Consider the following 17,790-nt stretch of genomic DNA (forward strand, 5'->3'; position numbering starts at 1 on the left):
TAGTGTGCTTTGGACAAGACGGCGTGGTGGACCTGCGTCACTTTTCTACAACTGTAAACAATGTTGCAGGGTGAAATGTTAATAAATAAACTTTTGGAGTGAAATCCTTGACACTTAAATAGCATTCAAACAACTTCATTTGTAAGTATATCACACCTCGTCTTTGTTCCTGCTGAACCCATTCTGATCTTCATACACAAAGAATTGTCTGGTTCACTTGTTATGAGGAAGTAATTTCACTTTATCCATGTAGATCCTATCTAGCAATGCTGAAAAAAAGGTGTGAAAAAATTCCTTTATCCAGATCCACACAGCAAGTTAATGGAGTCAATTGTGGGCTTAAGAGTTTTTGAATTAATTTTCAATCTTGGGAGAATTCCATTGACCCACATGGTTCCAGGAAGAAGTCAGCAATTTCTGAGATTGATAACTCAAAACGTGTGAAATTTAAAAAAAAAAACTATTCAGATGCCACTTGTGACAAGACCAAAACCAGTCCTTTCCGCATTTTTGAGATATCCTTATAACTAACAAACATCTGAGAATGAAAACAAAATGTCTGTGGCGGAGATCCTTACTTAAAACAAAGAGCAGGTTATAAAATCTCAGCAGTTATCCCTGAAAAGAGAAATACAGTCTCATCTCATTATCTACCACTTTATCCATGAGGGTCGCGGGATGTAAGTGCTTTAGCCTAGGGGTGGGAATCTTTTGGCACCTCACGATTCCGATTGATGCATCTTAATGCAACAATTTTTTGTGTACATTTCCATACAATAATAATAATAATAATAATAATAATAATAATGATCATTAAAGAAAATCAACAGATTAATTAACTTAATATTTAATTAGCATTTAATTATTTGAATATTTTATCAAAGTAAAGGCTTTTCTTTGTCACAAATAGATTTGACTTGAACACAGAATCCTCCTGTCACAGGCAATGAGCATATCCCTGAGAGTAAAACAGTATACTGTAGCCTGTATAAAAATTAAAAAAGGTGTCATTGCAATAATCAATGCAGGCTGCATTTCAACACATTATGGATCTATGTATCTCCCTCTCTCTAGCTCTCATACTAAACACATGGCTACTTTTGGTCATTGATAATAAAAAAATAAAGTGATTATTTTTTCTTCATTATGTCTTCTCTCAGTCAAAGATAAGAATAAGACTGCTATCACAAATCCCCCAGATATGGGTGATAGGCAACATATCCCAATGCTATGTTTTTTTTGCACACCATTGATTCGAAAATCAATTTTTGTCCATGTCACATCAAAGATGAGTCGCCAGCTCATTGCAGGGCCCTTACTGATAGCAGAGGCCACCACGCAAGCTGCCAACTGCACATCAGGAGCAATTTTGGGCTTCAGTATCTTGCTCAAGGATACTTGGAGCTCAGTTACGCCCCAGAGATTGAACCAGTTACCTTCCGATCACTAGTCGACCTGCTCTACCCACTGAGCTACAGCTGCCCCAGAAATACAGTGCATTTAATAAGATAAACATTCACCAAGCGTCTTTAAAGGGGATCTGCCCAACTGGCAGCAGAAGTTAGAAGTTTTTGCTTTCTATGATTGTGAACAATGTTGCTGGGTGAAACATTCATAAATACCCTTTTGGAGTGACAACCTTGGCACTTGAATAGCTTTCGAACAACTCAGTTTGTTGGTATATTACACCTCGTCATTGTTTCTGTTGAACACATTCTGATCTGCATACACAATGGTATGTCAGGTTCACTTGTTATGAGGAAGCAATTTAACTTGATCCATGTGATTGTCGGTAACTGGTCAGACCAGGGATCTTTGGGAATAAGCCAGCTGTCACTGTATAAAAACCCTGCTGCACCCCTACATCTTCACATTCACAAGAGATAAACGAACAAAAGAAGCACATATGAACAGGTAATTAATTTATTTTTACACATGAAACATTTTTTTTCAAAATGCCGTGATGCACAGTGATGGGATTTCCTTGAGAAGTGGTTCTTATTTTAAACTAAATTATATTAATATATTGACAATTTTAATCATCCAGTTACACAATTCTGCTGACCAAAGAACTGCAGCTAAAGTAATTTATCATTAATACAGTAATTCATCTCATAGATAGCATAAAACTTTGTGACAGCCAACACTTTCTTTTTCATTGTTATTTCAGACACATAGGTGAGGCTTACAGTCCTGTTTGCTCAGTCAGCCGGATGAAAGTGGTGTGCTGTATACTGTAATAACCTATTAAACTATTATGATTTTAAAAAATAAGGAAGAGCAAAAGAACAAGTGATTTGTTGTTGATGCAGATCTGGATTCAGCTACAGAGCAGTTTTTTTTTTGTTGTTGTTTTTAACAGTGCAAGATATTGCTTAAAACAACTTGTGCCATTTTCTTAGAAATAATTGCACTTCACTGATTAATAATTGTTGCACATACATGCCAGTTGTCTACTGAGCATATCTGGATCAAATTGCATTTAAAGCTTGACACATGTCTCACTTCTCACTGTAAGATCTTTCCACATTTTTGTTAATTTCTCAGGAAATGATATTTTGCACTTGATAGTATAATTTTGATGTGGGCCCTTGATCTGGTGAGCTAATTTAAAGTAAAACAGTGACAGTTTAGAACTGAAAGTGATACAGAACTCGATCGAATTAAAGGGGACTGTTGGGTATTGGCGGAACTATGAAATGAACTGAATGCCATTCTGGTTTTGTTACTGTGTTTTATTTTGTTTTATCCGGGAACTTATTTTGTTATATTTTGTCAGCAGGTTTGAATTGTAAGCCTTTGAGAATGGCCAGTCAAGTCTTGTTGCCTGTGCTGCTTTTGGGTGTGATAGGTAAGTATTTAATCAATTAATTAGTTTTTGACTAATTTTCTTTAAATCATGAACTGACTTTTGTTTATTTTTGACAGTGTCAGAATTTTGTCCAATTATATTTTTTTCACGTTTGTTTTCATAGGTACGGTGACTTCTCAGACTCAAGGTAAGGTGACTGGTAGATAACTTGTTTTCATTGTTTTATACTCTGAACAGGCCAGTTATACAGTCATTTTACAGTCAATAAATGAAAGCAGTTATTACGAGTTGGGTTCAATGCCATTGTTGTAGGATTGTTTGTTTGATTGGAGAAATTAGTACCTTTGAACAGAAGATAGCTTATTAGCTGCAACTTATGTCAAATCAAGTTGCACTGACTTTTGTGACTATAATCAGAGAGCACATAACTCCGGTACATGAATTCTGTGGTCCACTCCGTACTTGTTGTACCTGTAACCAACGGTCAGTGTGTGCTGACACTCAGCCAAAACAAGATCTTCAGCTACATTGCCGACATTCCTACTGTGCCTTTCCTGGTTGCTCAATATGCTAGAGTAAGATAGTCCCCAAACACAGATAATGCAAAAAGCATTCTTTTGTATATTGGGTCAAAAATGGATATTAATGGTTATTTGCAGTGATCTAGAAATGTTAAATGTTAAAAACACAACAACTGTACAACAATTGTCGAGTGTGGCCATTCTATAATTTAATAATACATCCATCGTTCTTTCTAGGACACCTCTACCCAATAGCTGGAACAACAAGCTCAAGATCAGATGATGGAAGTTCTCCTCAGATCTCCCTGCAGCGACCGTTTGTTTATTTTGGACAGTCGTATAATCAAATTTACGTATGTAAAAATAATTTTAGCAAATTAAGAAATACAGATGTTTTAACAATTCTGGGATTTTGTCATGGAGGAATAAACATTTCTTTTTCAGATAAAGAAGTATTAGAGGTTCCCCCTATAAATATACTGATATACTGTACTGTTGATGAATGTTCTCAGTCTCAAGTGTTCTCAAGTGCTATATTGTGGGCAAATTGATCTTGTTTCAGTTCAGTCAATTCAACAATTCCAGTAATTCCATGAAAATACTGATATAATATGGTTTTAATTTTTTTTTGCCATTAATATTTTCATATTTGCCAACATACAATTGTCATTGTCTTTCGACAATGCCTTCTAAGTCTTTGTTAATAAGATTTATTTGATTTATCTCCAGGTGAACCACAATGGACACCTGACCTTTGACAGCCCATGGAGTAGTTACAGACCTCAAAGCTTTCCATTGTATGGCTCCAGAAACGTCATTGCTCCACTGTGGACAGATTTAGACAACAGAGGAAATGGTCAGGTCTTCTACAACCAATACACCAGCGGCAGCATTCTCCAACAAGCCACACAAGACATTAATGGGTACTTCCCAGGGTTGAACTTCAATGCCAACTGGGTCTTTGTTGCAACATGGTATGAAGTGGCGTACTATTCATACTCTGGGACAGTAAGTCATCTTGTTCCAAATGAGAGAATACATATGATTATGTATGTTAAGTATTATCATATTCACATTATCTATATTTATTTAAAAAACACAAGTTGATTTTTTTCAGCAAACAACGGTCCAAGCAGTCTTGATCTCTGGTGGCCAGTACTCATTCCTGCTGATGAACTATGGGACAATAGCCTTAACTGTCCACCAAGTGCAGGTCAGAGCCATAAAAATTACATTCAGTGGAACACATAACGTGTTTTAAAGTTGACATGCTTTACTTGAATCCACATGTAGTAATGGCTATGTAACAATACAAAAGCTCAAAATTAATTTTATATACGTGACATGTATTTCCAGGCTGGATATGACACAGTCAACTCTGTTCACCATTTCTCAATCCCTGGATCGTTCTCAAGCACTGCTACAGGCAATAACTCAACATTCCGCCTAACCAGCAATGTCAATGTACCCGGTCGCTGGGCTTTCCGAATAGATCATGGACAAAGAGGATGCACCTTTAATGGTAAGGCCAGAACTAGATGGTGGTCAGGAATCGTGATGTCCTACAAGGTTAAGATTGACCCTGACCACGCAGCATCTTCGGGACCTTTTGTGCATTTCAATGCCCCAACTATTTAGTATTAAGATAAACACAGTTCCCTAGAACATGCTTCAATGGTATTGGAATCTGAATTCAATGCCGTCTGAGTAATTCGTATTTTTGTTTTCTTCAAAGGTCAAAACTTGCAGCTGGGTGATTCATTCTGGAGCGACAGCACCTGTGCACAGAAGTGCACCTGCACCTCAGAGGGCCTGCAGTGTCAAAACCAACCCTGCTCATTTTCCCAAATCTGCCAGCCAAGTGCCTTTCAGTTCTCCTGTCAGACGGTGCAGAGAGGCACCTGCACCATAAGTGGTGATCCACATTACTATACCTTTGATGGCACAGTGTTTCACTTCCAGGGCACCTGCACTTACGTCCTCTCAGAGCAATGTGGTCTAGGCCTGCCGTACTATAGAGTAGAAGGCAAGAACGAGCACCGGGGCAGCACTCATGTTTCCTGGACACGACTGGTCAAAGTGTACGTCTACAATGAAACCATTGAGCTTGTCAAGGGACGTCGTGGTGTAGCTAAGGTTAGCATTAAGGAGTGAGCCTCCAGTTACTAAATAATTTTTATTTAGCTAACATTCATTCATATAATGCCTTTGCTTGCTGATGTGTTTACAGGTTAATGGCAACTTTGCAGCTACTCCAATCTCCCTAAGCAATGGAACTGTCCAGGTGTATGAGTCAGGTTTTTCTGTAATCGTCAGCACTGTCTTTGGCTTGGAGGTATCCTATGACACAAATCACTATGTCAGGATCAGTGTGCCCTACGCCTATCAGAATGCAACATGTGGCCTCTGTGGAAACTTCAATGGTATTCGTCAGGATGACTTCCGAACCCGTCAGGGTGAGGTTGTGAGTTCCGATGTGGTTTTTGCCAACAGTTGGCAAGCAACAGGGGATGATGAGCCTGGTTGTGGGATCAGATGTGGAGGTCTGGCCTGTGCTGCCTGCACTGCAGATCAGACAGCTTTATACAGCAATGCTGACCATTGTGGAATCCTCCAGAGTGTTGCTGGACCTTTTGCTGCTTGCCATCAACTACTCCCCCCACAGTCTTTTGTGGAGAACTGTGTGTTTGATCTGTGTGTAGCAAGAGGGTACCAGCCCATCCTGTGTCAAGCCCTAAATGTGTATGCAAGTCAGTGTCAACAGAATGGTGTACAGCTACCAAGCTGGAGGAGACAAGGCTTCTGTGGTATGTGGTGTCTGTCTGTCAATCAACATAATTTTAAAAAAAAAATCCTTTGGGTAAAATGAAATGTCCTTGATGTCAAAATCAATGTCATTTTTTCCTCTAGAAATCCCCTGTCCAGCCAACAGCCACTTTGAGCCTCAGGGCACAGGATGTCCAGCTACCTGTGTTAACCCCAATTCTACCCAGAACTGCCCTCTCCCTGACCAGGAGAGCTGCATTTGTAATGCGGGCTACACCCTTAGTGCTGGGGTGTGTGTCCCTCAGTCAGAGTGTGGCTGCAGCTTCGAGGGTCGCTACTACCGCTCTGGAGAAACTGTAATACTAGACGAAGACTGTGGAAGACGCTGTAGCTGCAGTCATGGCTCCATGACCTGTCGCTCCCATGGTTGTGGTCCGCTTGAATCATGCAAAGTGGAGGAAGGAGAAAGAGGTTGCAGACCCAACAGCTATGCATCATGCTGGATCAGAGGCCCAGGGTCATATCAAACATTTGATGGACTGACATACCAGTATCCTGGGGCATGTCGATTGACCCTTGCCAAAGTGATGGGATTGTCTGGTCACCCACACTTTATGGTATCCACAGAAAAAGTGCCCAGAGGTCAGCAGGGTTTCGCCCGGTTGCTAAAGTTTGAGGCAGAGGGAACACACGTGTCAATTGAGATGACAGGCGGCAGCAACGTTGAGGTAAATGACTAAAACACACTGCAAGAACTGATGTTACAAAAACAGTGCAGACACAAGCTTTTACAAAATTTCTATCATGCACATTGCAGTCTTGTTTTGAATAACAAACAAAAATCCTGCCTCAAAGAAAGATTAAAAAAATTTGCAGTGAAAAATGAAAATGTCACTTTGTATATCTGACACTACTTGTTTAAATGACCCTTTAGGTTGACGGTCAGCGGATCAGACTACCCTTCAGTTCAGCCTCCAATCGAATCCAAATCTACCACAGTAGCATACACGGTATCATCCTTCGCACCTCTTTTGGTGTAACTGTGCAGACAGTTTGGCCTCACTTTGTGCGTGTCACTGCACCTGGTATCTACAATGGCTCTCTAGGTGGTCTCTGTGGTAATTACAATGGTCACCCACATGATGACTTCCGCACACCCAACGGCATCCTGGTCAACAGCTCTCAGGTGTTTGGGGACAGTTGGCGAGATGGCTCCCTGGCTGCACACTGTGTGGAAAGTGTAAATAATAATTCAACCACAAATTACAATTCTAGTGAGTACTGTGGCATTCTTGGCTCTCCGCATGGGCCATTTGTCCCGTGTTGGGCCACTGTGGACCCACAGCAGCATGTGGATACATGTGTGGAGATCATTAGGACCTCTAGAGATCCAGCATCAACACTATGCGAGGTCCTTCGAGATTATGCACTCATGTGTCAACAGAACGGTGTTTCCCTGGGACAGTGGAGGAATGCGACTGACTGTGGTGAGTGCTTTGCACCTGTGATATAGGTGACTTTGACAAATACAAATCCAATGATTTTGCTAAATAGATTTCTTTGTTCTCTCCTTTCCTTTCTTTCTCTAGAGCAAACCTGCCCAGTAAACAGCCACTATCAACTCTGTGGAACCACCTGTCCTTCTGCCTGCCCCAGCCTTTCCTTTCCTTTCACTTGTGACACTGTGTGTCAGGAAGGTTGCCAGTGTAATGATGGCTTCGTACTCAATGGCAACCAGTGTGTGCCACCAACAGCCTGCGGATGCTATCACCAAGGACGCTATCGGGAAGGTGGTGAACAGTTCTTGGATGGTGAGGAATGTCAGAGTCTGTGTAGCTGTGATGGTACCACTGGGGTAGTCCACTGCATCCCCAACTCCTGTGGTCCCCAGGAGTCCTGCCGTGTGGTGGAGGGTGAGTATGGCTGCCATCCCAACCGTCATGGCACCTGCTCTGCCTCTGGAGACCCCCACTACCTCACCTTTGATGGCAAGGCCTATGACTTCCAGGGAACCTGCCGCTACATTCTGGCAAAACTTTGTAACACCACTAATGGTCTCCACCAATTTTCATTGGAGGCAAAGAATGAGCCATGGAATGGGTTCCCAGTTTCAATCACAGCTGAGGTTTATGTGAATGTGTGGGGCTACCGAGTTCAAATGTCAAGGGGCAGCAGTGGTGTGGTGGAGGTAAGTTGTTTTGATTTAAAGGATCCCTCTTAAAAATCTGTTTTTATGATATCAGCTAATATACCGTGATATAAATTGTTGAGCTCTTAAATATCAATATTGGCCAAATAGAGTGTTGATGAAATGTTTTTTTTTCCTCGCCATTTTTTTTCTCCAAATCTATAGGTAAATGGAATCACTCAAAATTTACCAGTCCTCTTGAATGGAGGTCGTGTGTCTGTCTTTGCAAGTGGATCTCGCACATTTGTCAGTACTGATTTTGGACTGAGTGTCACCTACGATGGATCGTCAACAGTGTCTATCTCTGTGCCTTCAAATTACAGGTTTATTAACTTAAATTGTAGCTTGTTAGTCATGCATGAACCACTTCCAGTAGCAGTAACCTTTACGAAGGGTAAAACATAAATCAAACTGATCAGATTACATTTTTAATCTGATTAATTATCTAATAATTATCTCGTCAATAGTGGTCAGACCTGTGGACTTTGTGGAAACTTCAATGGAAATCAAAATGATGAGTTCCAGACCCCATCTGGAATGACGGTCTCCACTCCAGATGAGTTTGGGACATCTTGGAAGGTGGCAGGAAACTACACCTGTAGTGATGGGTGTGGTTCCTCCTGTCCACAATGCACCAATGACCTTCCTGCTAGAGCTCAGTGTGAGGTGATTCAAGCAGCTGACAGCCCCTTCAGCTTCTGCCATGAGCAGGTGGACCCAGCACCATATTTCAATGACTGTGTGTTTGATGTTTGTGTGTCTGGAAATCGTGGCCAAGATCTTCTGTGCAGGGCCATTCAGGCATATGTCAGTGCCTGTCAATCTGCTAATGTTCGAATCTACCCTTGGAGGCAGAACACAACCTGCAGTAAGCCAGCCACTCAATGTTTTGTTTATCTATCATGCAAAGAAATATACAAACAAATAAATAATTTCCCAGTCTGGGATCATTAAAGTAATTCTATTCTACTCTATTCTACTTCTATTCTATTCCAAACAGCCTAAGAATCTATCAAATAAGTTTTTTGAAATCAAAACTTCGATGTCTATTTCATCTGTCATTTGTTTTCTCACTTATTAAGGACTTGACTGTCCAGCCAACAGCCATTATGAGCTGTGTGGTACTGACTGTGGCCACACCTGTGCCAGCAGCATTGATGCCACCTGTGAGCAGGTCTGCTCTGAGGGATGTTTCTGTGACGAAGGCTTTGTCAGGAGTGGGACAAGCTGTGTCCCTGTTGAAAGATGTGGCTGCCTATACGATGGATACTACTACAATGTAAGTCATATACCTGTAAATTATTAAATAAGATTGATTTAACTAAAAACAAAAAGTTTATCTGATCATTTGCATTAAAATTTGAGTCTTTACACATACAGAAAACCACTTCATTTTAATCAATGTGATTATGCTGCTCTCCTATATCATAGATGTTAGAATCCTGGTATCCCCTTTAATCTACCACTTTTATAATCTTATAAATTCTTGTTGGCACATGATGTCCTGGCCATTCTTTTATTTCTAAAACAGGAGACACGTCTTAAGTTTTGCATTCCAGTGGCTTGAGAACAGAGCTAAAAGGAAATTATTTAACTTGTGAATGTTGATTAACAGTAAATATACAGATAGAGGATTACATGACTGCAAATATGTGATACACATTTCATTATCCCATTCCCTTTTTCCCTCTGCAGTTGTTTTGGCTCATTTACTGCCACATATGATCACTTTAATCATTTTTCATGCATCTCTTATTCTCACATGCTACAGGCCGGTGAGTCGTTCTGGACAGAGGGATGCTCCCAGCGATGTGAGTGCCACGCTCCCAATGACCTGCGCTGCTCTGCTGTGTCTTGCACTCCTGAACAGGAGTGCACCATCAGAAATGGCCAGTTGGGCTGTTTTGATGCAATGTCTACATGCACTGTGTGGGGGGACCCACACTATATCACCTTTGACGGGGCAGTGGCTCACTTCCAGGGCACATGCTCTTACATCATTACTGAGAGTGTGAGCCAAGGCTCAAATGAGACACAGTTTCAGGTAATAGCCACCAATAATCACCGTGGCAACAACCGTGTGTCGTTTGTATCAGCAGTGGATATATACATCGGAACTCGAACAGAGCAAGCACACATCAGGGTTGGACCAAACAAAAGAGTAAAGGTAATCTATTATTTATTTCTAGATAAACCATTTTCTACAGCTGCCTGTTGTAAAAACATGGAACACCAGGCCTCCTCATCATCTTGTTTGTTTCTCCAATCTCTCATTCCCTCCAGGTGAATGGAAGTGATGTGTCTCTTCCCACCACTGCAGGAAGCTCTGGTCAGGTAGAAAGGCAGGGAAGCTACATAGTGGTCAAAGCCACTGACTTGACAGTCCAGTTTGATGGCCAGAGCACTTTACTGGTCAGACTGCACCAAAACCATCAAAACAGAGTCACAGGGATGTGTGGAAACTTCAACAATGATCCAGCAGATGATAAAGTCTTGCCCAATGGCACATCAGCACAAAATGACAATGACTTTGGACGCAGCTGGAAGGCGCCCACAAGCCAACCAGGGTTAGCTATTGTAATATTACCTATAGTTCTGTTTGGCTTGACCAGCACACCTTCATGACACAAATTTTGTATACCAATTATGTGGAGGCCAAGGAAAAACAGTCTGCCCCAGTGTTAAACTTTTGTCTTTTCCAGATGTGGATCCACAGATGATAACAGAGGCGATGGGCTGAACGACTGTCCCTTTATGAGCGAATACTCTGAGCTCTGTAGTGTCATCACCAACACCAGCGGTCCATTCAGTGACTGTCATCTGCACTCTGACCCTCAGCCTTTTTTCACCTCCTGCATCTACGATCTCTGCCTCTACACTCCAGCCAATGGCATGCTGTGCTCTGCCGTCGCAGCCTATGAGAGAACCTGCTCTGTTTTGGGGCTAAACATCACAGATTGGCGCTCAGCTCTGCAGTGTGGTATGTTTGCTCTTGACTAACTGACAGCCAAGATAATGTATGTGAAAATACACTCTTGTGGAAAAAGTATTCCCTGTGACTAACCTGTCCTCATCTCATCCTTTCCACACTGATTCCATAGCTGAGTCAGACCCCTGTGAACAGCTCAACTGCACAGAGTATGAATGGTGTGGTGAGAAAGACGGTGTTTACGGCTGCTTCTGTGATGAGCACCACCACCGACCCAACAATGAAAGCTATGGTGAGGGCAGATACTCTTAATAAACACGATACTTTTTGTTCACTGAAGTGACACCAGTTATGTGCATGATAAGTTGTAGATACTGCTCAAGCACACAACAGAACAATGTGATCCACACACTTGTAACATTATCTCCCTTTTTTTAAGCTTGTGTCATATTACAAATGTTTCTGTCTGCCTTTACAAACTTAACACTTATTTTGTTGTCACACATAATTTCTCTTTCATAGACTCGTCCATCACTTGTGTCAGTAGTTCAGGCACCATGTCAGTGTCGCGCTGCCAGCTGTTTGAAGCTGGCTTCCACCTTGGTGCCCTTCATCTCCGGGACGACTCCTGCAACGGCACTCTTCAGGACGGACGACTGATCTTCCACTTCAACAATGAAGACCAGCTGTGCGGAACAGTTCTCAAGGTACACCCCATAGACTATCAACACAGACTGAGTAAGACTTAAGATCTGAATGTTCCTTTAAAGAAGACTACAATCAACTTATATGATTTGTCACATCAATTTTAAGAGCAACGGAACCCATTTCATGTACGAGAACACCATCCAAGGTGACGTGGATCCCCATCAAGGTCTAATCAGCCGCCAGAGGAACATTCATCTGCGTTTCTGCTGTGAATACCCTCTGACCCAGGCCCTGTCTATGGCTATCGGCATCAACCCTGTAGAGAGGTAACAATATCATCTTCTTTGCATGTTTTATTTGATCTGTTTTTTGCTTAGGTGTTGATAAACTAAATAAAAACTCCCACAGTCCTTTTTAAAGTGAACATCTACATAATGATGGAAGGGTTTCAATGTACACCTGCACCTCAGGTCTTTTCTGAGTAGTTTTCAATGGCATTGGTGCAATAGCTTGTACATTTTGAAAAACCTGCCTTTGAATCATTCCTTATCAAGTGCATCACATTTTTTTGTGTTTTTTCTTAGCATCGTGAGGAAGAAGCTTCCTTCTGGCCTTGGACAGTATCACATGAGAATGATCCCCTACCAGGATGCTGGCTTCCGCTTCCCACTGACCAGTAATGGGAACATAGACATGGAAATTGACCAGAAGTTGTATGTGGAGGTGCGGACAGAAGGAGTTGATGCACAGCAGATCTCCACCATTCTGGACTCCTGTTGGGCCACGCCAGTCAATTATGCAGGCTACCCTGTCCGCTGGGATCTCATTACTGAGGAGTAAATGAGCTATAGCACCTTCACCTTTTCATGCCGATATCTTGGTCTCGATTGGCTGAAAGCAAATCATTGTCAACCTGATAACGTTGTCATTTCTACAACTTTCCACGTATTCCAGGTGTCCTAATCCTGCAGATGCTACAGTTGAGCTGATCCAGAACGGCATCTCCACCGCGGCCCGATTCTCTTTCAGAATGTTCACCTTCACCAACTTCTCAACCCTCTACCTGCACTGCCAGGTCCACCTGTGTCTCTTGAGAAACAACAACTGCTCAGCTGTAAGTTGGATGTTGTTTGTGTGTGTGTTTTAGCAAGATTGGAGATATTATCAACAGACGCATGGAAAGAAGCCTCTAATGTTGTTTTTCTACAGCACTGTTACCCAGGTCACCTCAGGCGAGTTGTGAGGGCTGTATCCTCCTACCACGCCACCACGGACATCTCGCTGGGACCACTAGTCCTTCAGCAACATAACACGGGTAACACTCTGTTAATTTTCAGAACTTTTGTGATTTTTTTGATTAAATAGAGCTTGGCCAATACATTTTATGTAATCGGGGCAGATCAGTGGGGGTGGCGTTAGGTAACAGCTGCAACCCCTACATATCATAACAAATAACAAAATCAGGCAGCCTTGCCACAGTTTGGTTTGCTGTCCCTACAGCAAGCAGCAGCTCAATTTTCTCCTGGCTCTGGCAGCTTTCTGTTCTGTGGAGTTGAAATACTGATTGGCTGCAGATGGGTGGTGGCAGGCTTGCGTTCGATTGTTTGAGGGACGAATTAAACCATTAAATACTCACCACTTAAACATGTCTCTGCATCTACAAACAACTCTGACTCTGCTCATTCTGCAGATAAACATGTCAGAATTTCAGATCAGCCAGACAACATACAAAAGCACGCAGCTTAAAAAGACCTAAAATCACTCACTCCAAGCAACAAACAAAAAGCCATATTAGAGAGAGTTCATTCAAAGCTTCACATTAAGATGAATAAAAATGTATTTTGAAGATAAACACTGGATATCTTGAATCCCTGGCAACACTAAAATTGTGGCTTTACAGTGCCAGTCACACAACTTCTTTATATGTGAGGTCTCTACCTATGAACATAGTTACTGATCACTTTGAATATATTTTTTCAGAAACCATGTGGACGGGCATGAAAAGTAAGTGAAGAACAACACACTCAAACGTTCAACAACACTGAGTGTCAGGAGATTTTCAAGGAAAAAACGGTTATTTATTAAAGATACTTCTCTTCAGTGTTTTACTTGTGTCACATAATGAGATGTTTTTGAGCACAAAATATCTTTGTTGAAGGGCTTTTGCAAGCAAGTATTGATTTATGTGATTTGTAAAGAACATATAGTATGCATGGAACTAATGCACTCACAACTTGGTTGTTCTCTTGCAGATGAAAGGATGAGAGTGAGTGGTGCTTCCGGCCTGTTGACCTCCATGATGACCCTGCTGGTCAGTTTACTGACTGCCCATGCTCTGACCTAAAGGGATCAAAGATAGGCACGAAAGAGTGAACAGATGAAAATTGACATATTACATCACAAAAACCTGGAGTGACTCGCCTTTTTCCTGTGAGGGTGCAGGACAAAAAAAGTTTATATTTTACATATTATTTGATAATACATCTTGTGACTGGTTCTTGATTTTGTTTCCTGTGAGAGGTCTTGACTTGTGTTATGGTGGTTTCTTCTTCAAACATTAGAGGGCAGCACTGAATCAAAACTCACTGCACACACACTTTTTTTGTATCTATGTTCATGATTTGCATCGTCTGGGCTTTTGCACTGATTTTTTATCAGCATTAAATCAATATCATTAGTGATAATCTACAATAGTTCAGATGAAAATGATCAATTGAGTAATTAACTGGTGAAATATGAATCCTCAGCAAATCACTCACTCTTTGACATGTCCTTGTCCAGTGTATTCCTGTGTTTTGTATAAGGGTTGTGTCAAAATAAAGTTGTGGTGACACCAATCATTAAATCTCAATCTCTCATATAAGTATTTGTATGCATGTCAGTCTTTCATAATAAGCCTTTTTTAGAGCTTCCCATTCCTACCTGATCCGCATATTAAAGCGGTTGATGACCATTTTTCTATTTTACATACTGTAATAGAGCTGCAACTAATAACACATTAGGTGTCAACTATCAAATAAATCTCAAACGATTCGGACAATTAATTGATTAGTCTGAGTATTTTTTTTTTTTAAGAAACAAACTAAATTCTCTGATTCCTGATTCCTAAAAGTGAATATTTTCAGTTTTATTTTTGTTACTCGTCTATGACAATAAGCTGAATACCTTATTGTATTGTGGATGAAGCATGACATTTGAGGATGTCATCTCAGGCTTTGGCAAACAGTTAATGACATTCCACTGAATGCACTTTGTCTTTAACCAGCAGATCTATTCAGCATAGAAATACCACCACATCTAAATAAAAGAAATACCACCACATCTATCTATCAGGTGAAAGTGTCATATGTCTCTGTTGATGCAAAAGGAGAGCCATAAGTAATCCGTAGTGTTAGACTATATAAAACTGAACAACAGTCAGAGGAGTCTTAGTGCTGTGAATCAACGAAAAAAAAAAGCTGATCCTAATCACCCTAAAAAAAAAAATTACCTGTTAAACATACTATCAGTGCTCTCTGTGATCTACATTGATAATCATTTCTTTGACTCTTTTCAGGAAGCGTGCTCCTCCGGGAAACAATAAAACCTCTGTTATTAAGTCTCGTTGGTTAGCCTTCTCTTCCAGCATGATAAAGAATTGTTTGTACCTGGGAATCTAGGTCAAATCAAGGCAATCTTTACTGCCCTATAACTGCCCACACTGATATCAGATATCTTTCAAAATACTACAGTGGCTCATTGTAAAAACATAAAACTTGTTTCACAAAGAAGGCCATAAAATCTGGGAGAAAAATAAGGCAATAAAAAACTATAAAAACATTCCTTAAAAAAAAAAACAACGACCCATTCAAGGTAATGCAACAGATGTTGCATAAAAAAAATTAGGCTGTTTTCACACAAGATGCTCAGTAATGGCAGACATCATGATCATGCTTATTTTTGACAATATTGAGATCACATTTATTTAATGTGATCATTTTGAAACGTGCATTTATTTAACTTGAAAATATAGCAGGCTTGAGCAGGTTTCACAAACAGCTTGACAACAGTGAGCTGAACTAAACATGCCGCAGCCTGGCTGAGAGTGAGTTTGGGCTGTAGGGCAAGGTGAAATACACTGTTATTAAAGGGGTGTGCTGGATTTATAACACAGTGCAAACGAGGGGAACATTTTAAAGCAGTATTTAGCACAACAATAATTGCATCTCATAATATACAGTGAGAAGAAGCCCTGCCTTTTTTCCACCGGATTGACATCTTCAGTGTTATAACATCATAATATGGATTAATACATAATTACATAGGAATTGGGAAATCAAATTGTTTTACTCATTAGGAATTTGAGACACAAAGTTTACAGTCTTTGAGGTTATAAGTCTGACCATTTATATGTTTGGCCCTGATCTTGATCCACTTAAATGTTTTACAGGAAGAAACACACCATCATTTGAGGGTTCCAATAGAAGATTCAAAGAAACAAGTCTATAGCTCACAATGATGTATATGTACATATTTTCTCTAATATGAGAGCCATTCTCTTCAGTACTGCAAAAAACACTCTCAAGGTCAACCACATACCGGGTAAGGTGGATGCCATAGTGTGCTTCAGTGCACCCTCCTATAATCCACTTCATCATTGCAGGTACAGGGAAGAGTACAGCTACTGTAAGTGCAAACATTACCCAAGACATTATTAACAAAGAGAAAAGAGCCACTTGTTGTTTAATGAATAGAAAATCTTTCTCATCTCAAAAAGAAATGCACTTCATGGATTTTAATGAATATTTTCTGACTTGAGGCAAATAATTGACTCATTTCATAGAAGCCATAAAAGTGACAGCCACAGCTTCTCTAAAGTCTCTTGGTCAAGTCAAATAACCACAAAGGGTATGGTGGCACACTTTGTAATGCCTGTTTCCTGGAGCATCGTGCTTTTGGTAGATCTAATGGATAAGGAATGAAGTCAACAATACGCATATTTGCAAATACAATAGGGGAAGAAAGTAACCAGAGAAAGTGACAGAACTCAAACAACACAGACAACAAGTTGACTCACTGCACGCAGAGTGTTAAGGGACCAAGGTTGGATACACTGCATGAAATTTACAACACGCAGGGCAAGTATTTAGAACAAGATTAGGGATTTTACACTTTTTAAGTCATTCACTAAAAATCAAGCATACTTGACATTAATACTGAGGATCATCTGAGGCAAATGGAAAAGCTACAGAATTACATACGTATGCAAGACAGCAACATATTGTAAGGGATTTTTCTTACAGAGAACAGAAACTTGTGATAAACCTGCAGATCGAACATGTCTGCTTTAAAATGATGTGACTTCAGTTGGTAACTGACACTGTGCTCACTCTGATGGTTGACCTACTGTATCTCAAGCACGTTTCACATGTTTCACATTTCAGCAGGTTTATTGATCTCGCACCACTGAGAAGCAAAACATGTGAAATGGCATGATGCCGAAAAGAAAGAACAATGTCTCCCTTGTCTGACCTCTGCACATAAGCATTAACCATCACGATCATTCTGAGAATGATTGAATGAGATTCAGCAGTTAATCATTGAAGAAAGTGGCCTTCTCTGGCAGTAAAATTCACTGCATGGATATTAACCACAGTTGAGACTGACGACATTGCTAAATGCCTTTATGACATCAACACGTTACAGACAAGTATTAGATTACATCTTTATATGTAATTGCTGAACACTGTTTAATATTTTTCAGCACCATTTAAGCACAAAAGAAATATTTTGCAGTTGCTTGTGAGAGAACAAGTTGATTTTACCTATTTCAACCACAAAAAAACAAAACAAACACAAACAATAAATGAATGATTACTTCTGTACTGTATCTGTAGATAATGAGGATGGCGCCACCAGCTTGTTTCTATATAAACTAGTGTTTCTA

At 40.5% G+C, this 17,790-nt stretch overlaps 1 protein-coding gene across 1 annotated transcript in view; it reads left to right on the forward strand.

Moving 5' to 3' along the window:
- Positions 1-14,852, forward strand: part of LOC119010215 (alpha-tectorin-like) — a 29,374-nt gene extending 14,522 nt beyond the window's left edge. Inside the window, exons 24-48 of the mRNA XM_037082189.1 lie at positions 2,707-2,851; positions 2,976-2,999; positions 3,571-3,686; positions 4,063-4,341; positions 4,451-4,546; positions 4,690-4,855; positions 5,069-5,469; positions 5,564-6,140; positions 6,244-6,827; positions 7,034-7,586; positions 7,689-8,287; positions 8,453-8,610; positions 8,755-9,155; positions 9,370-9,566; positions 10,059-10,454; positions 10,571-10,854; positions 10,990-11,267; positions 11,389-11,508; positions 11,739-11,923; positions 12,030-12,190; positions 12,449-12,700; positions 12,819-12,978; positions 13,074-13,179; positions 13,845-13,868; positions 14,117-14,852. Coding sequence (XP_036938084.1) covers positions 2,707-2,851; positions 2,976-2,999; positions 3,571-3,686; positions 4,063-4,341; positions 4,451-4,546; positions 4,690-4,855; positions 5,069-5,469; positions 5,564-6,140; positions 6,244-6,827; positions 7,034-7,586; positions 7,689-8,287; positions 8,453-8,610; positions 8,755-9,155; positions 9,370-9,566; positions 10,059-10,454; positions 10,571-10,854; positions 10,990-11,267; positions 11,389-11,508; positions 11,739-11,923; positions 12,030-12,190; positions 12,449-12,700; positions 12,819-12,978; positions 13,074-13,179; positions 13,845-13,868; positions 14,117-14,208 — 6,354 coding nt within the window. The 3' untranslated portion in view covers positions 14,209-14,852. The remainder of the gene's footprint in view (positions 1-2,706; positions 2,852-2,975; positions 3,000-3,570; positions 3,687-4,062; positions 4,342-4,450; positions 4,547-4,689; positions 4,856-5,068; positions 5,470-5,563; positions 6,141-6,243; positions 6,828-7,033; positions 7,587-7,688; positions 8,288-8,452; positions 8,611-8,754; positions 9,156-9,369; positions 9,567-10,058; positions 10,455-10,570; positions 10,855-10,989; positions 11,268-11,388; positions 11,509-11,738; positions 11,924-12,029; positions 12,191-12,448; positions 12,701-12,818; positions 12,979-13,073; positions 13,180-13,844; positions 13,869-14,116) is intronic.
- The last annotated feature ends 2,938 nt before the right edge of the window (positions 14,853-17,790 follow it).

The sequence above is a fragment of the Acanthopagrus latus genome, chromosome 20 (assembly GCF_904848185.1).
Source record: "Acanthopagrus latus isolate v.2019 chromosome 20, fAcaLat1.1, whole genome shotgun sequence".
Taxonomy (NCBI): Eukaryota; Metazoa; Chordata; class Actinopteri; order Spariformes; family Sparidae; genus Acanthopagrus; species Acanthopagrus latus.